Source organism: Berghia stephanieae, chromosome 3, assembly GCF_034508935.2.
Source record: "Berghia stephanieae isolate SIO BIC M18660-M18661 chromosome 3, UCSD_Bste_1.3, whole genome shotgun sequence".
NCBI lineage: Eukaryota > Metazoa > Mollusca > Gastropoda > Nudibranchia > Aeolidiidae > Berghia > Berghia stephanieae.
Window position 1 is genome coordinate 22,499,733 of NC_088362.1, and position 22,754 is coordinate 22,522,486.

Genomic DNA, 22,754 nt, shown 5'->3' on the forward strand with positions numbered 1-22,754 from the left:
TGTGCTCCCCACCAAATTCAATATTTTAACACATGTGGTCTTGTGGTATGACACTCGCTTTCGGATCGGAAGGTCCTGGGTTCGAGCCTCGCTCGGTGCAGAGTTGAGTCCTTGGAAAAGAGTCTTTACTCACATTCTCTCACCGTACTCGGGTGTAAAATGAGTACCTGGCCGTTAACAGCGTTGTCTCTGTCGGGAAAAAATTGCATTATCGCCTAACAGGCGTCATGTCCCGTTCTACATGTTACGTGTTGCTGTTGGTCAAGGACCCTTTGTAAAGCGCTTTGAGCACGTTTAGTGGATATTCCGCTATATAAAAGCTCAATTTTTTGTTTGTTTTAACAACAAGCTACGCAATCGCTGCAAAGTGACCCCCCCCCCCCCCCCCCCCAAAAAAAAAAAAAAAGAAGCCTATCTTGACCCTCATCTGACACGACACATGAGAGTAGAGCTATACAGGAAGAAACGAATCAAGATAATGTTGAGGCCTTGCTTGACATGAACAAGGCGAGTCAAAACGCGTGACGAATACATAAAAACACGATCCTGAATCATAACTACAGTGGACTCCGCATCACGTCTTCTTCGTCTTCTTTCAGCTTATCCCGCATTTTGCAGGGTTGCCAAAATGAATGCCACATCTCCATAAATCTCGGTTCAAAGTAGAACATCATCTTCCTCCAGGCCTAGTTCTTTCATATCAATCTTTACCGTATCCACCAACTACGAGTAGTTTTTGAGCGTCCCTTTTTCCTCTTTCCCGCTATTTGTAAGTCCAATACTTTCCTTCCCATGTACTCCCTCTCTCGTCTCTTTAAATGTCCGAACCATTTCAATCTATCTTCTCTCATCTTTATTGATACAGTTTTCACTTCAGTGGGGTCCGCATAACGTCAACAATCTTAAAGTCAACTCTTCTTATTGATCCCCAAAATTTGCTTTTCATTATTAAGTGTGCTCCACTGATGGAGCAGCGTGGCTCAGTGGTGCGGTCTGTCTTTGCTTCCTAAAGAAATTGAGCTTTTATATAGCGCAATATCCACTAAACGTGCTCAAAGCGCTTTACAAGAAGTCCCTGGCCAACAGCAACACTTAACATTTAGGACGGGACATGATGCCTGTTAGACGATATTACAATTTTTTTTCGACAGAGACAACGCTGTTAATGGCCAGGTACACCTGAGTACGGTGAGAGAATGTGAGGAAAGAGCCTTTTCCAAGGACTCAACTAATCGCCGAGCGAGACTCGAACCCATGACCTTCCGATCAGAAAGCGAGTGTCATATCACTAGACCACATCGCCGTATTTCCTACCCGAAAGATATTGAGTTCGATCACCCGCAGCTGCGCTGTGTGGCCTTGAGCAAGCCACCTCGCCTTAGCTCAATTTGCAGCGCTGCACTGCGGTAACCGCCTGGGTTATTCCAGTCTTCCCTTGGAGTAGACCCAAGAGACAAATTCCCTCTATGGGATGAATAAAGGGAATTTTATTTTATATTTATTTTACTATTTTATAATGTACAAAGTCAATATTGTTTAAAGTCAATCAATCTTTCTGGTCTGGCGGTGTTGCCTTCTCGGGATTCTACTGTATCTTACTGTACAAATAATTCTGTTTCGCCTACCGAGCATGCTTATAGCCGGATCGTGCTTGTAGCCGGAATGATTATAAACGGAGACCACTGTATCTCCAAGCAAAGCAGAATATGATCATGTTGTAAAACAAAAATAACTATGCTTTTACTTTACATTTATTTCAACTGAGATTAATGAAAAAAACAAAACCCGATAGCTCAGTTGGTAGAACAATCGCTTCACACGCATAGGGACCAAGATCGATCCCGGGAGCAGTCGAGGTTTTTTCCCCGACCCCCTGTCCACCCTGCAGTAAATGAGTAGCTGGGTCGGTTAGATCTGGCAGAAAGTACTTTGCGGATAGATTAGCGTCCTACCCAAAGGATATCAAGCAATTGCTATTGTCCGTTTCACGCTATAGAAACCGGGAGAAACTCCGGCTGCATGGGCTTTATGTGTCAAAATGTATGTTTATTCATCAGGTTTTTTTTTAATTGATAAGGAATGTACGGTATTTAACTAAAAACGGAGGACGAGTTATTCTGGATCCCCTTTAATCCAGTGGATGAGCAGTTGGGATCTTGTGAATTTAGCCCACCATCATCAGATGATGAAACAAGCGTAAAACAAGTTGCCTGATCCACCCGAACTGTTCACATTGCGCCCGTGACCAACGCATACTTACTTGCAGGTCTGATAACCTGTTTTTATTGCTATAATGACTCTCAAACCAATGCAAAACAAGCCCATAATTGAGTTCTGTTATCAGACCTGCAAATATGTACACGACCAACAAAAATTATTTTTCCAATTTGAAACAACAACACAATACAGATTAAACACTTAATTATTTGCGCCATTTAAAAACGTTTACAGTTATTAATTTCAACTTTCAGATGCGTTTAGGCACAATGTCATGGCCTATGAAGATTATATGTAATATCAAAATCAGTGGCGTCAAACGTTAAATTTTTCAATGTCTGCCTGTGTCCCTTCAGCCATTTCCAATCAATATATTAAAGTTGAACTTGTGTGAAGACGTGGGACTCCTTTGACCCGTTATGATAGCAGTTTTGAGCATGTTTTCTACTTTTTCGAATTGAAAGTCTGGTATTGTATTTGGTAGAACAACAAAATATGTGCGCCGCATTTCATTCTGATTTTGAAGTGCTCAATGCGTCAATTTTAAAAAGATTCCTCTACCAGTTTTAAATCACCTCTGATTTTATGAATAAATAAATGTATGAGTGAACATATTCTTGCAAAATGGAACAGAAGCGGTTGAATTCTTTGATGGTTTGGTCAATTCACATAGCTGATTTATGTAGTCGCCGTTCGTGATTTCTACAAACAAATTATAAAACAGATTTGCAGGGATAGAAACATCACAATGCACATTTAATTTACAAATATTTAAGTAAGTCTTTTCTTTAATTTTATTTTCTTTCTTTTGTATTTACAGATATAGCATGTGTAAGTCATTTTCTTCTTCTGATTCTGGCACCGCTTTAAACTGAAAGCATGCCACGCCACTGTGTATGCAAATGTATTAAAAGAGCGAACAAGCGTGTGGGAATTATATACAGAAGCTTTAGCTAGCTTGATTTAAAAACGTTTAAGTCTGTCATAAGACATTGTTTTTATAGTATGGAAATAGTATTTGGAGTCCCTTACAGAAGCGACAGTCTGTTATCACTGAGAACGTACAAAGACGCGTTACGAGACTTTTTACCTGACATTCGACATCTATCCTATTTAGAAAGATTAAAGTATCTAAATTTGCCTCCACTAAAAAATCGTAGGAAAAGTGGTGATCTTATTCATATATATTATAGGCTCGTGCATGGTTCTTACAATATAGATTATAATATTTTTTTGTTAATTATTCGCATGTTACATACAGTAGGGGAGACAAGATTAAGATATTTGTTGAAAGATGTAATTCGTCTATAAGGGAAAATAATCTAAATCAAAGGACTGTGACAATTTGGAAAAAGCTAAAGTTTGAGACAAAAAAAATATAATCCAATTAATAATTTTAAGAATGCCATTGATATAGATCTTACCAACATTATATTTGATTTTGGCGAATTATGTAACATGACATTGGATATTATTGTATTTTGTATATCAATTATTTGAAACTCTCAAGTGTACAAGTCGGACATGCCAACTGAATGTAAATAGAGAAAATTACACTACGAATATTGAATATAACACTTATTTCTGTATTAGATATTAAATTCTCAATAGTATCAATTGATTGACATTGAATACTACGTATATGATTGATAGATTGTATCTATGCATAAAAGTTACACAGAGCATTTAAAGGGTTTTAGAACCTATTAGATCTTAAACGACATGATATGATACGATACAATTATCACAGTTTGGATTTTAAAAAGAACATGATTAACATTATGTCATTATTATAATATTTTAATCAATATGGTTCGTTTTTACAAGATGTATGAAAGCAACATAGCTTGTAGAGGTCCAACATTTCACACTTTACAAAGAAATGTATTAATAATTTTCATTACTGTTATGCTCCTTTCATCATTATTATCATTATAATCAACATCATCAACATCATCGTCGTCATTATTATCATCATCATCATCATCATCATCATCATCATCATTACCATCGTTGCCATCATCTTTATCATAATAATAATGATAATGATAATAATAATAAAAATAATAAATAATAATAATAATAATAATAATAATAATAATAATAATAATAATAATAATAATAATAATAATAATAATAATAATAATAATAATAATAATAATAATAATAATCTAAGGATGTCGTCGGAAATTGAATTTGACCTTTGGTGAATAGCCATGGATAATGTTAACAAAATAGGAGTGGCGTATGCAATTAACAGCAAATAAATTGAACGAATTTTAAAACGCATGATAACAGTGCAAACATGATATATTGCATGATGAAAAAAAAAATAATGCCGATTGTATAGCAGGCACAGCAAATGATCGGGGAAGACAAGGAAGAATCTTTGAAGACAAATTTAGAAATCTGGCAAATTCCAGACCTGCATAATACTATTATATTACGAAACATTCGTGGAAATACGAAATTAATTTTGGCTCTAATTTCAGCATCAGAACCTTATGAGCATCTCTCTAAGTCATTAAAACTAATTGAAAATGCAAGTTGATGCCAGACCTTATTTTTACGGATTTTGAATGAAGTTTTATTTAATCTTCGTAAGGGTAAATTATTGATTTTTAAAGTTTCCTGCAATGTGTTATTTATCTCCTAAAAATTACGAATTTTTAGATTTTGAAGCAGGCAGGTCTGAAATTCTAATATCGTATGTCATTGCATAATATAGAAGATTGTCATGAGACAATTTATCACGTAATATGAGAAATGTCAAACAAAGTAGTTCAATCACATAAGTATTCCAAAAGCATGACAGTTATTAGTTTGATAAGAGTGGAATTGCATTCGAATTATTATTTCTCTTTGCTTTTAATGGTTTGAAGAGTTCTGCTCGTGTTGTTCTCATTGCTGACGCTTTTCTCCTCTTCCTCCTTGAGAGAGTCCATGGCTGTGAGCCAGTGATGTAGCTTGACAGTTACTTCCAGCTCTAGCGGTGGGGGAGGCAAATCTTCATCTTCTGCTTCCTCCGTGTGACCTTTGCCCTTTCCTACTTTTTTTTCGGAATCTTTTGCTCTTGGACTTTTTTTGCCATCTGGATTTATTTTTTTTTTTGAAAAAAATATTTTAAAATTTAATTGTTTTACATTTCAAACAGTTATGATGACTAAGGGTTTGTAGAAACAAATTAAAAACGCATAATGACAGGATAAAATGTTTACAAAAGAAACCCAGTCCATGTTGAGAAAAAAAATAGTGACACGGAATGGCCTTCTTTTCAGGTTCTGATCCACACCATTACCACTCTCTATGTGGCATATGCGGCCAAGTGACACTGCACAATGTTAAACACTGTTCAATATAGCCGATCTAGTACCTGTGTTGTGTTACAACCATTTCCCTACTCCACTCCACTGTGAATGAGTACTTGATTATATTTGTGGTCTATTATAAAGGGACACCTAAGGGATGACTGCACTGAATGAAATAGAACTTTGGTTCTGGATTGCCAGTTTGGATATCAAATACAGCTTTGTGAATCGGAGCATAATGTAACTATAAAGATATTATTATCATGCAAGTAGGTCTATGCATATTTTTTCAGTTTTACTTATTTATTAAGTCATATCTGCTTCAATATTATTAAATTTGGGAAACTTCCAACAAACATACACGGAAACACATAGAAACAAATGCACACTCAAAGATACAGCACACACACATATAAGCAAGCACACACAACCAGACACACAAGGTCACAATACACACACACAAACTAATACACAGTCACTCACACACATAAACACAAACAAAATATATATAGCAAAAAAAAACACCAAAAAAAAAAAACCAGAAAAACAAACCTTTTGGGTTCTCTTTTTTCTTATCAGGAGATGGTTTCTTTTTGTCCTTGCCATCTTTTTTGTCCTGGAAATTCAAAACAGAAATTGCAATTAGTAAGACGATGAAATACAGTGATTAAGCCAAACCAGTCGGACCAGAAAGATTGGTTGACTTAATCAATGGAACACACAAAGACATAGTACAGAAAGTTAGAGGCCAACAAGAGGCGGTGAATATAAGCGGAAGTTGACTTTAAGAGTGTTGACTTTATGCAGATTCCATTGTATTGCTGTCCGTATTCATCTCACAAAAGTTCACTGTAGAAAAAGAAATCTATCAAATTTGATCAAATAGCTTTCTTTCGATTTTAAAAGCGAAAGATAAACATTTAAAAAGTGTATAATTATTAGTTAAATGATCTAAAAAGAAAAGTACTTATGATATATGCGATGCCCTTATGAAAATCCAACAAGACTTAGGACAAACATCCCATTTTATTATGATACTAAGCTGCTAGAGCTGTGGACAGTAAAAAGTAGTAAACAACTTCCAAAAAGAACAAAATCGTATTACTAGCTGACAAAACGTGCCAAATACTTTTCTGCCATCTGTCCTTTTTCTAAGTGATATATTAATATACATTCATTTTTATTCATCTCATTTTATTGTTCTGTCAACATAAATATATTTTTCACAACCATAAAAATAAGGTCATTAGCTTTACATTTGTATACAACATACTATAGGTTTGATTTTTGATTTTTCTAAATTATAATAAAATCATGAGTAGAATTCTAAAACTTGAAATTGATGAACAGGGGTGAAAAGATTGAAAGTTTCTCAAGAAGACAACTCCTTGGCTGATGCGCACTTAAATCCAACATCCAACATTTCAATGTTTCTGCATCTGATGGTTAAGACCTGTCAGTGCCTGCTTTAACTGTTATGATGAATACATTATTGAGATTCAACATTTCAATGGTATCAGCGTCGTGGTATGGAGGGGGGGGGGGAGAATCAGTTGCACACTCTAAAATCCCTATTCATCATCAGTCTTGAACCTGAATGTGTGTGTGTGTGTGTGAGCGATATCTTAATGACGTCGTTCCTATTCCGACTCAAAATGACAATATCTCCATCTTCCAACAATATAATGCTTGACCACATACAGCTGCCATCTGTCATCAGCTTCTCAAAGAAAAATCATTGCATTCCTACCATGGCATGCACAATCACCAAAGTTGACACTGATCGAAAACCTTGGGTCGCCGGATCAAAAGGAAAGAACCAAAAAACAGTGCATCATTTACAGGCATTCTTGGTCGAAGATTGAAACAATATATATTGATCAGGGAATAATACAAAAATACACAAATTCAATGAATAGCTATGTGCTTCATGTTTGGAATGTCATGGAAGGCACATGTGTTATTGAAACGAAGTGTGAGTTTTTCTCAAAGTCTTGATTTTGACCATGTCCATGTAAAAATCAATACAATAAAACATCGTTGAAGTAGTTTCAACACATTTTACTTAATTTTATTGGCAAGTAGTTGTTCTTTCTTTTGGTTTGATTTCACATTTTTGACAATTGAGTTACCACCCTTTGAAAATTTCTGCGTTTTTACAATGGCCTAGCATAGAAAAGTATGAATATTTTGGTCAAAATTGTAACAAAATGATCATACAATTGTAATGAAATGGGAAACTGTAGAAGCTGAATCATTAGAATAAAACGAAATAATGTTCAAAAATGAATATAACAGCTTTAAAAAAGAACTAAACGTTAAACATCGAATGGTTTGAGCTCAAGACCCTTCTTCAACTGATAACAAAAACAGTTAACATGTTAATACATTACATTAAATCCAAGCTGAGAGTTGGAAGATTCTTGAAGTGACTAGTCGAGAAATACAAAGGTAAAAATTAAACAAATTATATCAATCGGTTACCATGAAACGCACTAGTGCTTCAAAGGTCAGACTTTGAAATAATGCGGTGTGTGACAAAATAGACAAGTGGAATAAGAATTAAAGATCAACACTGAGCGCTGTCATTATAATAGTAGTTTAAAATGTCTTTCCCAAGGAAAAACAATCTCTACAATACTGGCATATAGATATAATATGCAAACGTATCAAGAGTATGTGAAATTAATCTTTTGGGTAAGTAAAATAACAGGCAAAAGTATGATGAAGGAATAGAGGTTCGTTTGAAATGTACTGATTGAATATGGCTGCGATGTCTCTCTATGGATGCTTGTCGTGAATGTGTGTGTTACTTCTAGTGTGGTCAGTCTGTTTCTAGTATCCAGTTAGTAATTTGTTTCCATAAATCTCTGTCCAGTGCATGTGAAATTTTTTTTTCCGACAGAGACAACAATGTTAATGGCCAGGTACCCATTTTACATCTGAATATGAAGGCGAGTATGATAACACAAGACCACATAGCCACACAATTGCAATAACCTTTTAATAAACATCAATGCAAATGACAATTTGTATTCTATAGATACAGGTGATGATACTAAGCTTACTGCTAAAACCTGGTGACAAAAATACAGTCATCACAGTCACAGTGGATTGAGAGAAGGCCCATCAGATGAAGAGTGAACTGAAATCCAAACTTATTGTTTTCTTTAACTGCAGCAAACTTGAACCTCAAGGACAATCTACGAACGAACACTTTTACATCCATTTTTTTGCAACTTTGAGAAAGTATGTTAGAAGAAAGCGACAAATACTTTGGGCACTGGGAAGATGACTATCGTACCAAAGCATTAGAAGTTCAGAAAGTCCTGGCATTAAAGAAATTGAGAACCATTGAGCATCCTCCATACTTTCAAGCTGTTAGACTCTTTTTCTTCAACATTACAAACATCAAACACGAAAAGATGAGATAAAGATGTGAGATTATGCTCTATTTTCAAAAAATGAACGTTAGACCTGCATAAGAATTGTATTTCAAAGGCTATTTTAACTGGCACAGTCTATTCCCAATTTTTTTTTTTTTACACAAAACAAAAGAAACAATTATATGCAGAAGCAAGCAATGATTAATACCAATTTTTTGTCATCTGCATCCATGCTTCGGATAGTGGATGGTGGGGGCACATCTCCTTTACTGAAAATATTTCTGTATTCGAATTCTCCTTCTAGGAAGTGGTCGAGAGTAATGTGGAAAGATGCAATAGTAGTGTAAGTTGGGGCCGACTTCACCAACTCTACTTCCGGTTCTTTTTTCTTCTTCTTGTCCTTTCCTCCACCAGTATCCTGCAAGAAAATATTATAACTGGATTGTAAAAATATCATAAATATTGCCATTACATAATATAGTGTTATCCAGTTTTATTACCATGCAAAACATTACAACATTTTGTTTCACCCTAAACGAAAGTGAATTATCTCATTAATTTATTTCTAAAAATACAAAAACAAAAATAAAAACAATGTGGTTATCAATAGTCTGTCTGAGAAATACATAAAATTGATAAGATATTTTTGCATCATCTCAAATTTGCAGAATCTTGCTTGTTGAGTATATTTTAAAATGCAATACTTTGTAATAAACATCAAAACAAATGTAATGTTTTCATAAGCTACTATTAAATATGTGGCTATGTGGTTTTGTGGTATGACACTCGCTTTCGGATTGGACGGTCCTGGGTTCGACCCTCGCTGGGCGCATAGTTGAGTCCTTGGAAAAGGCTCTTTACTCACATTCTCTCACCATACTCAGGTGTAAAACAAGTACCTGGTGGTAACAGCGTTGTCTTTGTCTGAAAAAAAAATGTATTATCGCCTCACAGGCATCATGTTTCGTTCTTTTTGTTATGTTTTGCTGTTGGTCAGGGACTCTTTGTAAAGCGATTTGAGCACGTTTAGTGAATATTGCGCTATAGAAAAAAGCTCTATTTTTAAATATTATTTTTAATGATTTTCTTTTCTGTTTTGTTTAGCATGACATCATACAAACCTTTCATATCTTTTTGTATTTTGATTGTATTGGACACAACTTGGAAGCCATCTTGTCATTCTTCTACTTTTTTTTTTTTTTCATAATATTATAGTTGTATTTTAAGAATTGTGCAGCATTAACGGGAGCCAAATTATATTTATACAAGATTCATTTGGTTTTATGTTAAAATGATATTGTCTTGACTTTAATTGGAAATTTATATATAAACTTTTTAAACTTTGAGCTTAAAAACTTCAACACAATTGAGTCAGTTTTCAAGGATTTATGTGCGGCTATGTGGTCTAGTGGTATGACACGCTTTCGGATCGGAAGGTCCTTGGTTCGAGCCTCGCTTGACGCATAGCTGAGTCCTTGGAGAAGACTCTTTACTCACATTCTCTCACCATAATCAGGTGTAAAATGAGTACCTGGCCGCAAACAGCATTGTCTCTGTACGATAAAATTGTGATATTGCCTAACAGGCGTCAAGTCCCGTCCTACATGTTAAATGTTGCTGTTGGCCAGGGACCCCTTGTAAAGCACTTTAAGCACGTTTAGTGGATGTTGCGCTATATAAAAGCTCAATATATTATTTTTTTTAATAATCTGGATAACAAGCTTTTAAATACTTTGAGTAGATAAGATCTAAGCGTTAAATAAAAGCACGAAAGACTAAGCAATTCAGCTACATCTGAGTTGTTGAAAGGATAAAAGCCAACTAAAGTGAGAAATATAACATTTTGCTACTAGAAAAGGCTTAGTGATTCTTTTGAAAAGCTTTAAGGCATTACCTTTAACTATTCAAGTTCATTTCCCATATATACACAGTCAAGAAGATCATATTAATATGATTGTTGTAAAAGGAGGAAATTCAATGGAAAAATTGCAGTTGGCATTTCACTATGGGTCGTTGTTTTGTTTTGTTTTTTGTTTTTTGTTTTGTATTTTTTTGGTTTGATTTTTTTTGTTTTTTTGTTTTTTTCATTTTATCATCATCATCATCATCATCATCATCATCATCATCATCATCATCATCATCATCATCATCATCATCATCCTCATCATCATCATCATCATCATCAAAATAATAATAATGATAATAACAATAATAATAATAATAATAATAATAATAATAATAATAATAATAATAATAATAATAATAATAATAATAATAGTAATAATAATAATAATAATAATAATAATAATAATAATAATAATAATAATAATAATAATAATAATAATAATAATAATATTATTATTATTATTATTATTATTATTATTATTATTATTATTATTATTATTATTATTATTATTATTATTATTATTATTATTATTATTATAACAATGTTAATTTTAATAGGTCCTTAAATTTAAAAGTAGCTTCTGTATTGCATTTTCTTAGAGAAATTGGAAGAGAGTTCCAGGCAGAAGGCACAGCTTGAGAAAATGACCTATCAGAAAACTTTTTGGGGCCATTTGGGAAAAGTTAGTAGGAGATGATCACTAGATCTTAAAGTTCTGAAAGTGAAAGTAGAATGATATAAGGTTGCATAAATATGAAGGAGCAGTTTTTTTGAAACGCTTAAAGCAAAGAACAGCAATTTTGTATTTGAGTCTTAATTTAACAAGTAGCCAGTGAAGTGAGAAAAACATGGGTGTGATATGATCTCTTGCCTTTTTTCTCAGAAAGATTGGGAATTGTACTGACCCGAGAGTCAAAAAGGGGGGGGGGGGGGTCCCAATAGCTCAGTTGGTAGAGCACTCGCTTCACAATCAAATGGAACCAGATCAATCCCGGGTGCAGTCAAGATTTTTTTCTGGCCCACCCAGCAGCATTTAAGTAACTGGGTCTGTTAGATCTGGCAGAAAGTACTTTGCAATTGAATAGTGTCAGATACAAAGGGTAGCAAGCAATTGCTATTGTCCATTTCACACTATAGAAACCGGGATAGACTTCGCTCCATGAGCCGAATGAAGGTAAGAGAGCCAAAAAAAACAAGTCAATGAGGTTTTTCCACGAAATCAATGTTCCTGTGTAGCAAACTTATATAAAAGGATAAATTTTACCAGGCTCGATACAGATTTAATATTGCGGTGATTAGATTTTATTGTCTCAAATTCAGACAGTGTGTAGTTTTCTTCGGGCACTGTTAATGTCTTAATCATCGCCTGAGATCTAAGTTATTATAACTGCTGGAAAATGCCTTCAGAATAGTTTTAAAATATTTTTTTCAATGATGATGATGAGGGAAAATGCAGAGAAAAAGGGAAAGGATGGTAGCATAACAATCAGAAGCAAATAAATTTGTAAACTTGCTATTTTTAATGATGAATTATTAGTATTGCCATTATAATCATATCCTTGAAACTATTTTAGAAAAAATATTGTTATTTTCGTAGTCAGCAGTAATGACAAGACCCATTTGATATTGTGTGCATATCATCTAGTTTCTTTTTAATTGGTTATCTTCAAGGAAAAGCTGAGATGCTACAAGATGAAGATATTTTTTTTTTAAACACCTTTTTCTTTTTGTCACTTTGTTCAGATTTTGATTCTGTTTTCCCTTTCTGTATGAGAAATATGCATATGTAAAAATAAAAATGAAAATGAAATAATATAGAGATTTTGTTGTAAAATATTTCTATGATTTTTTTCTGCTTAATTTATGCCCTACTTACTGCTTAATAAAATTCCCATGTAAATCAGTAAAGATCTCTCCTTCCCTTTAATTATTGAATAAAAGAGGAATATGACCTTGATTTTAGTTTAATAGATATTTTTAAAATTTACCACTTCAATTTCGTAGTTATATCAAAGTTGGGATGGTAAAGATTGACTCTCTCTCTCTCTCTCTCTATCTATCTATCTATCTCTCTCTCTCTCTCTCTCTCTCTCTCTCTCTCTCTCTCTCTCTCTCTCTCTCTCTCTCTCTCTTTCTCTCTCTCTTTCTCTTTCTACTCTCACTCTTCATCCATCACAAGCGTGTATTTACCTTTCCTTTAGGAGTTGTATCTTTCTTTTTGTCTTTTCCATCCTTCGCCTCACCAGCTTTGTCCTTGTCTGATGACTCATCATTTTCCATTGGGTATCCAAGAACCTGTACACAATATATAGTATCAGAAGTTATCTGCGATAATGATGTGGAAAATGTCGTCCATTATCACTTTCACTCATTCATTAATTCATTTATTCATTCTTTCTTTTATATTAAATCTATGTGGTCTTGTGGTATGACACTCGCTTTAGGATCAGAAGGTCCTGGGTTCGAGCCTTGCTCAGTGCATAGTTGAGTCCTTGGAAAAGGCTCTTTACTCACATTCTCTCACCGTACTCAGGTGTAAAATGAGTACCTGGCCATTAACAATGTTGACTCTGTCCGAAAAATTTGTAATATCGCCTAACAGACATCATGTCCCAACCTACATGTTAAGCGTTGCTGTTGGTCAGGGACCCCTTGTAAGCTCTTTGCGCATTTTAGTGGATATTGCTCTATATAAAATATCGGTTATTAATTATCTATCTGTTTAGCACACTGTTAGTCAGATATAACTTGAAAAAGGAGAAATTGCCCATCAAAAATTCCCATTGGCGATAGAATTGATTCCACTTTAATTTAGGCTGTTTTTATATAGAAGACGACCTTCACAGAAGAAATTGATTAAATTGTTTGATGACGAAACCAATCATGTTTACAGACATATACACACCTACTTGAACACACACACCCACACACACACACACAAACACACACAAACACACACACATACACACGCATGCATGCACACACACACACACATATATATATATAAATATATATATATATATATATATATATATATATATATATATATATATATATATATATATAAATATAATGCATATATACAACCATACAAACTTAAAAGACACATCCGCTCAAACAATATGGATGAATACATGTTTGTTTTAAACAGAAACTTACCACTTGTTCAACAACATTGAAATCCATGCCTTGTTTGAAAAAATCTCTGAGTGCCAAAAGGTCATCTCGGACAAGATCTAGAAATGAAGAGAAAAGTTGTAATATCAAAGTCAACTGATGTCAAATTATTTCAACAACTCACATATTAGCAAGTCAAAAACTACCCATTATGTGTTTTTTGCAAAACCAATAGGCATTGCATATAGTTAGTGACTATCGTGTATACAGAGATGTTTTATATTTTGGTCATTATAGTATCTATGAGAGATCACTTGCAAATTCATCTAGAAATGAACTGAAAAGTTGTAATATCAAAATCAACTGTTGTCAAATTATTCAAATGGTCAACAGAAAATTGTTTTAATGAGCGAGTCAAATATTATCCACTGTGTGTTGTTGCAAAACCAATAGGCATTGCGTATAGTTTGTGACTGTATGTATTTAGAAATATTCATACCTTGGTCATTATATTATTTGTCATAAATTGCGTTCAAATCCAAATTTTAAGCAAAATTCAATTTAATTCAATATAAAATCATAAATCAAGTTTATCTTTTAAAATAAAATTACGCAACTATATTTTAACAATTTTCATATATATTTCAAAACTTTTGAATAAGATTATTGTGAGTGCTGTCGAATAAAACCTATTCTTGAGGTCACAATAAACATCGGAAATAGATGACATTAGTCAAATGGAATGGAAGCTTTTGTTGACAAGAGGAAAACCTGAAACGTCCACATTATCTGTCTTCATTAATTAAATAGAAGTTTCCATTCCATTTTTAAAATGTCATCTATTTCTTCAAGCTTCAAACAGCAAACATTTGCATAAAACGTCTGTTTGAGTCAAATTACCGATGGTCCACTCCAATTCTAATTCCTCTGCCCACTTTTGTGGCTCAGAGTTGATTGGGATAAGTCTGACACCGGAAGGCAACATTGGTCCCCGGTCCTCAGATGGCAGTTTTGCATCCTCTGCTTCCTCATCTCCCTCCTCCAAAAGCTTGAGATTAATTCCCTCAACGCCATGACCAGGAGCAACTTCGGGATCAGGATTAGGGTGACTTCTTGGGAAAGATGCTACTGAACCTGTTAAAGTAAATGTATATCACATATATATATATATATATATATATATATATATATATATATATATATATATATATATATATATATATATATATATATATATATATATAGTGCACATTTGAACAACTACAGCATTTATGCTTCAAAATCTTTTTTTTTCTCAGACGATAAGTAAAAACTATTTTTTTTTATGGCTTAATGGTATAGCTGCTTCCTATGCACCCTTTTTGTAGCAGCCCTCTTAAATATCCATCCCACCTGCATTTAGTTTGTTAAGTATACCTTAAGTAAGTCGGAAATGAGTGATGCAGTAGAAGACCCAGTGAGGCATTGCTGTGATGAAAAATATTTTACAAAAATTGTCGCTGTTGGAAACAATAACTCAATAACCAAGCTCAACACTTGTATGGAGAGAAAGATACAGTGAGTATATGTGACTCATATATAAGGGAACAACACAAAAGAAAAACAACACATTTATATATATATATATATATATATATATATATATATATATATATATATATATATATATATATATATATATATATATATATATATATATATATATATATATATAAATATATATATATGAGTTACATTTACTCACTTTATCTCTCTACATTTTAGTGGCTCATTTAGGCACTTCTAGTTTTTGGTTCAAAACTTTACCAAAACGTATTACCAATCTGTTCGGCCATTGAATATAGTGCAAGTTTACCAACATTGTACTGCAGTGGATTCCAGGACACTGTGGGATACTTGGAAATCAGATCGCTGACCAACTGGCAAAGGCAGGCAGTCGCATGCAGCAACCCTCCCCAATGTACTCAACAGGAGAAATTAACAAAATGGCCAAATTTATCCAGTCTCAGAGATGGAGAGAGAAGCACCCAGAATACAACATGAATGACCCAATCAAGGTGCTCAACAGAAAGGAACAGGTCATCATCTTCAGACTGAGAACTGGACACAACCAGTTAAAGGAACATATGTGGAGGATGTCCAGAGCAGGTGCCTCTGGACAATGTGACTGCGGACTTGAAAATGAAAATGAACATCATGTCCTAATGGAATGTCCAAGGTACAACCAGTTGAGAAGGAACTTCTGGCCTGATCCAACCCCATACTCAAAGAAGCTGTACGGCAGTGAGGACGACCTCAGGACCACTGTGGGCTTCATTCACCAGACCGGACTGACCATGTGACGTGACGGGAACGAAGAAGAAGAAGAAGAAGAATATAGTGCGTATAGAAAATAATGATTATCAAATTTAATGTTTCCATATGTATTGGAAGCAAAAGACACATTGGGATGTAATGTAATGTAAAATATATTCCATAACTATAATAATAGTAATATAATAATATATAGTGTCCTTTGAGAGAAAAAAAATGCATGCTCTCAAAAAGGAATTTAAATGTCATGAATTGAAATTGTGCAATAATTAAGAGAGAAAAAAAAGGAGGGTAGGCAGAGGGGATGGGGTTTGGGGGAGGGGTGGAAGGAGAGGCAAATCTCTTTAAGAATATGTACTGGTTAATACACATGGGTGAGACCTTTGATTTATAAAACAAAATTATATCATGAATGGGCATTTAAATGTTTGTCTATTATTTGCTGTCATTTTATTATTTTCATTTGTTAAGTCTGTTTTGTTTTTTGTTTTTTGTTGTTTTTTTTTCAGTTTGTTCTTTTCTTTTTTTAGGCGGGTGAGGGGGGAATGTTTTGTTTTGAAAGATAGGGTTTGTTGCTTTTGTGTGTTTTATTTGGGTTTTTTTCTTTTTTGTTTGTTTTTATTTGTTTTGTCTTTATAAGGGACATATGAAGAAAGATCATCTATGTCTTCATAAATAGATTTGTTTCAAATTGCTTGCTGAAAATAAAATCCCGAACTTCTATCAAGTGAAGAAAACGAGTAATACATAACAACAGGCGGTGAGGATGAATCCAACTTTTCATAGCATAAAAAATATAAAAGAAATTAAACTTTCATTAGATTTGAATATTAATTATGCCAACAACAACAACGAAAAAAAAGAGTTAAGAATGGTACAAACTTTTTGCTACACTAAAAACCTCAGCACTCTTCATCTGAGGTCTGCTGTTAAAAAGCACGTTTCTCTCAACGTGGCCTTGGTTCTCTGTGGATCTTGTGAAGGCTGAGTCAGCACGCAAAACTGAATGCTGGAAGAGACCAAACAGAGGAACATTTGACCGGTCGAATAACATGGAAATTTATGAAACTTTTAGCATGGTATTAATTTCAAGCTTAAAATGTCTTGATTTTTTCTTCACAATATAAGATTCTCATTTGAACAATAGTTGTATTAATATATTTTTTTTTAATACAGGAAAATCTATGAAGCCAACAACATAGTTTCAACTTCAGTCTTAAAACTATAATAACGATTTGCATTTTAAACAATCAATCTACTATACTTCATTTGAAAAGTAGTCACAAAATATGACAAAATCAATTTAGCAGCACTCAGTATTCTTCTACATTCCATCACAATTATAATATTTTCCAAGTTAGTTTGATAGGTCATAAAAAAAGTACCTTGTATTTTACTTACCTCCTCAGATTCCTCCTGTTCCTCTCTATTATGTTCACCAGGCTCGTGTTCCATGCCGGTAAAATCTGTCATATCTTCATCATTAGGGTTTACTTCATCTGTCTTGCCACCCCGTTCCTCAGGGAAGAAAAACTGTAAGAAATACGTTCTATCCACCACAGGGTATTCTGGTTGACCTTCTGGATTCTGAAAATTCCAGAACAATAAGGGTAGAGACAGAAGTACACAATTTGAAGAGTATTCATGAGTCATTTTCAAAATGAGGGGGGGGGGGAAGGGTGACAAAAATATATATGCAAGATGGATTACATTATTTGTTAATATGATTGCAAAATTTCTTCCAAAAGCTATCTTTGAAACATTATTAACTTGAAGACCTCCGGCTTCATTTCAATGAGTCAGGTAATTTTAGTTTGTTTCCTTTTAAGAATAAATAGGAAACTAAAATACTGAAATTACAATCTGTGCATTTATTCCAAATGATTGGTTCGTAAATATTTTAACTCTTAGGATAAAACATAATGAAATAAAACAACTTGCAACTAATATTGAAACTTTTACAGATGTACTTCAAGCTGTCAGGAAGGTACCATAACTTTTTTTCCTTGATATGCACCATCAATCTGACTGGTTCAGTCTGTCTACCATTTTGGTTTTCATCACTTGTGGTACTTACTTTGATTTCCTCGGGACAGGGAAGACCTTTAATATAAGTAATTCCAATTTGAACCTTTGCCTCGTCAAGAATGAACTCTGGCAGATGATAAGAAAATCAACACATGCAAAAGATGACTAGAAATAGGCACAATTAAAAACAATATATTAGTCAAATGACACTTCTAAGGAAATAGACCCATCAATGGCCTTTCCTCCCCAAACCTTGAAACAAAAAAATCCCAAGGCAAAGAATAACTCAATTTCACAATAGCTAGAGTCCAAAAATCCTGTCAAGTCACTGAAGTGGCTAATTACGCCATTAACTATTCAGAATGTTGTAAAAAGTAGCACATTGGTAAGAAAACTTCTCAAAAGTTTAGGGATATGTAAAAAGCTTTCTTTTTTTTTCGTTTCATTACAAGCCTTATCTCACACAAAAATCACTTCATAAAATAAAATTAATGAAGCAGCTACTTAGATGTACATATAGGTTAATCTTAATGCGGCTATGTGGCCTAGTGGTATGACATTCGCTTTCAGATTGGAGGGTCCTGGGTTTGAGCCTTGCTCAGCGCATAGTTGAGTCTCTGGAAAAGACTCTTTACTCACATTCTCTCCCTGTACTCAGGTGTAAAATGAGTACCTGGCCATTAAGAGCATTGTCTCTGTTGGAAAAAAATTGTATTATCATCTAACAGGCGTCATGTCTTGTTCTACATGTTACGTGTTGTTGTTGATCAGGGGCCCTTTGTAAAGTGCTTTGAGCATGTTTAATTTAGTGGATATGCTCAAGTTAATAAGTGACGCCTTTTCAGTTTGGTTTTCGAGATTTCTATTCAATCGTACATACAGTTGATGATACCAACCTCTTCTTCTTGCCAAGCCTTTAAAGTGATGTTTCTCATCAGCTGAGATGTGAATGTCGTCCATAATAGAAAGACGCCTGAGGCAATCAATGGTGTAACCACGGTAACCAGGAATCAGCTTTATAATATAATATAAATAGCATAACGTAAAACATGAATAAGCTTTATTCATCCATAGGTAAATTCAGTTTACAAACGTGAATTACAAGAAAAAATTAATAAGCATTATAAAATAACATCTTAAATAAGTTTATAAGGGAATGAAGTGAATAAAAATAAGAGTGCATCTATATTTAGATATAAAAATATACGATATATTATGTATAGTGAATAAATATTATATTATGTATAGATAAAGAAAGAAAATGTAAATTCAATAAAAAATGAATTGCATGTATTATAAAGAGATATCTTCTGGCAGATTCTCTGTGACAGTTTGTTCAGGTCAAACAATGTGTGAGAAAAATCATTATTATCGTCTGCAATGTACAAAAGCAATGCCTCTCAAACAAGAAGTCAAAGCAGTTGGTGAAATTGGTGACTTTAGTCGCCGTTCTAATAATTCGATTCATGCTGTGCTTGTCTCTCGCGGAGATATTGTCTTCTTAGACAGATAAGCAAAACGTCATAACACTTTGGAAGACAGGTCTATAGAATATAATGCACAAATGGTCTATCAATTCTAAAAATAAAAACAAAAGCACACATGTGTTTTGAATTTCAGCAATATAATAAACTTATTTAAAACTTAAAATGTTGCTTATTCTATTATTAGGCCTACTTTGTTTAAACTTTATTATTTGACTTGTTTTATTTGTTTGTTTTTTCTTGTTGTTTTTTTTTTGGGGGGGTGTTAGCTTGTTTTTGTTTTGTTTTTTGTGTTTTTGTTTTGTCTTTTTTTTTGTTTTTGTTTTGTTTTTTTTTTTTTTTTTTTTTTTTTTTTTTTTTTTTTTTTTTTTTTTTGCGGGGGGGGGGGGGGGGTTACATTGTATTTTTCAAAAGATGTTGCAGTATGGGCATTATTTATTATGACATGGGATTAGAAATAATTGAATTTCATGCCTTGTCAAATAAATAATTCAGTAAATCAATCAATCAATAAAAACCCCTATTTAATCCTCAGGGGATTTTTTTTTCATGGCCCATCTCACGAAAAGACAGAGATGACTAAGGTGTTAACTCCAGTATAGTGCCGCAAAGAAAAAAACTATCAGAGGTTAAGATCCTTGCTCAAGGACCCGCAAAAAATGAGACACCGACAAACACTCTCCAACCCATGTCCTCACAGTGTAATTGCATTGTATTATAAACTAAACCATCCCACAACAGTTTTTACAATTTTAATTGCAACTTATAAATAATATATTATTAGCCGTTTTTTCAGTTATCCCAGATATACTTTCCAGATTGATCAGTCACATACTTTCACATGTACTTTAGCTTTCTTATGAATGAATATTTATTGAAGTTAGTCCAATCTGTGTTACACACAATATAAATGTCAATAATCAAAAAGATAAATCTATTTAGAATACAGTTATTATTACTCTGTTTCAAACACACCAACTTGACACTTACAGACAGAGGGTTCCCCTGCAAGATTAGATTCCTTAATTTTGGAAGGGTGATCAGTTTCCTGACAGCATCCATGAGGTCACAAAGGTCATTGTGACTTAGATCCAAAGACAAAAGGTTGGGCCTGCAAAAATAAATTTTACAGAAAAGAATAAATATAGCATAATGTGTCTATCTATCTAAAGTAAGTCGACAATTATAATAGTCTTAAAATGAAAACCACTTTTATCTTTTCTTTATGGGCCTTAGATGTTAGAGAATAGGATAGACATAAACCCTCACCCTTTGACATGAAAAAGCAAGTGAATCATATCTCCGCCTTGTATTAACGGCAGTTGGTGATTCTCAGTTGTATAAATAAATAAAGTGGCAGGGTAAAATTCATAATTATGATAAACACTTGATTATTATTATCATGTTATAACTAGTGAGAAAACTACAATGTATCCATATTTATAAAAATAAAAAGTTATAACAAATCAATATATATAAATATATATTAATATATAATATATATATAGTATATAGTAGTAGTAGTAGTAGTAGTAGTAGTAGTAGTAGTAGTAGTAGTAGTAGTAGTAGTAGTAGTAGTAGTAGTAGTAGTAGTAGTAGTAGTATTATAGCGCTTAACCCCAGTCTAAACAGTCATCAAGCGCTTTACAATACATCAATTGAAATATACAAATACACAGACCAACAGATCATCAACTAATGACATTTGGAACAAGTGGGTTTTTAGATGAGGATGACCTAAGAGATGCTAGTAGGGAATTCCAACATTGAACAGCGGCAAATTGAAATGATTGAGAGCCAATATTACGAAGTACCTTTGGCCTCACCAATTTGAGCTTATCATCACTCGATCTCAAGGTTCTTATTGGAGAATATACCTTTAAAAGATTGTTAACATACAATGGAGACCCACTGTGTAAAGATTTATATGACAGGGTAGCAATTTTATAAATTATTCGCTTCTCAACAGGAAGCCAATGAAGCTCTTGAACGAGACAGGTTGCTGACGAGGATTTAGATATGCATGAGCCCATTTTATCATTACAATCCAGTCTTATAATAGAAAGTAAATGCCACTGCCCACCAAAAATCTCCTGTGATGTAATCTCCAATAAATGAAATCTTGTTCCTTCCCAGCCCAAGGTGACCTAATAGTGGAGGCCTGACACAAAGCCCGGAGAGGTCGCTTATTTGGTTGGCACACAACTCTAAAACCTGTGAGATAGCATAAAGTGAGATTAGATAAACTTTATCATTGTGTTTTGTGCATGGCATGATTCTTATAAAAGCATCACACATGCACACGCATACCCACATGCAATTACATGAAAGAAATATGGTGATATTGTGCAAAGAATCAAGTAAATTCAAGTAAATAAATATTAATCTAACAATCACAGAAACATAGAGATGTCCATTCATATACAGATAGTAATAAAATGCAGCTATGTGGTCTTGTGGTATGACACTCGCTTTCGGATCAGAAGGTCCTGGGCTCGAGCCTCGCTCAGAGAGCATAATTGAGTCCTTGGAGAAGGCTCTTTACTCATTCTCTCACTATACTCAGGTGTAAAATTAGTACCTGGCTGTTAATAGCATTGTCTCTGTTCAAAATAAATTGTAATATTGCCAAACAGGCGCCATGTCCCGTCCTAATGTTAAATGTTGCTGTTGGCCAGGGACCCCTTGTAAAGCTCTTTGAACATGTTTAGGGGATATTGCGATACATAAAAGCTCTTTGATATAAGAGCTATTTGATAGAAAATGCCCCTGCTTCTCAACAGAATATCTTAAGGTCATTATTACTCATCCCTTTTATTTGTATAGCAGAAATCCTATAAAATAGACCAAAAAAATAGAAAATGAAAAAAGTAATTTGAGCACGTTTTGCACATGTTTAAATCCAGTCACTGCCCCCCCCCCCCCCCTCACTCTCTCTCTCTCTCTCTCTCTCTCTCTCTCTCTCTCTCTCTCTCTCTCTCTCTCTCTCTCTCTC

At 33.8% G+C, this 22,754-nt stretch overlaps 1 protein-coding gene across 4 annotated transcripts in view; it reads right to left on the reverse strand.

The window, feature by feature from the left end:
* Positions 1-4,925: 4,925 nt before the first annotated feature.
* Positions 4,926-22,754, reverse strand: part of LOC144967360 (uncharacterized) — a 21,886-nt gene continuing 4,057 nt past the window's right edge. The window contains exons 5-18 of one of the 4 annotated variants that reach the window (XM_078904478.1): positions 21,843-21,973; positions 20,750-20,870; positions 19,172-19,289; positions 18,325-18,401; positions 17,649-17,834; positions 17,130-17,256; positions 14,835-15,068; positions 13,977-14,053; positions 13,008-13,112; positions 12,535-12,582; positions 9,120-9,329; positions 7,919-7,957; positions 6,078-6,141; positions 4,926-5,308 (exon numbers count right to left, since the gene is read on the reverse strand). In XM_078904478.1, coding sequence (XP_078760604.1) covers positions 5,070-5,308; positions 6,078-6,141; positions 7,919-7,957; positions 9,120-9,329; positions 12,535-12,582; positions 13,008-13,112; positions 13,977-14,053; positions 14,835-15,068; positions 17,130-17,256; positions 17,649-17,834; positions 18,325-18,401; positions 19,172-19,289; positions 20,750-20,870; positions 21,843-21,973 — 1,776 coding nt within the window. In that variant the 3' untranslated portion in view covers positions 4,926-5,069. The remainder of the gene's footprint in view (positions 5,309-6,077; positions 6,142-7,918; positions 7,958-9,119; positions 9,330-12,534; positions 12,583-13,007; positions 13,113-13,976; positions 14,054-14,834; positions 15,069-17,129; positions 17,257-17,648; positions 17,835-18,324; positions 18,402-19,171; positions 19,290-20,749; positions 20,871-21,842; positions 21,974-22,754) is intronic. The other 3 variants (XM_078904481.1, XM_078904479.1, XM_078904482.1) reach the window with 3 other exon arrangements.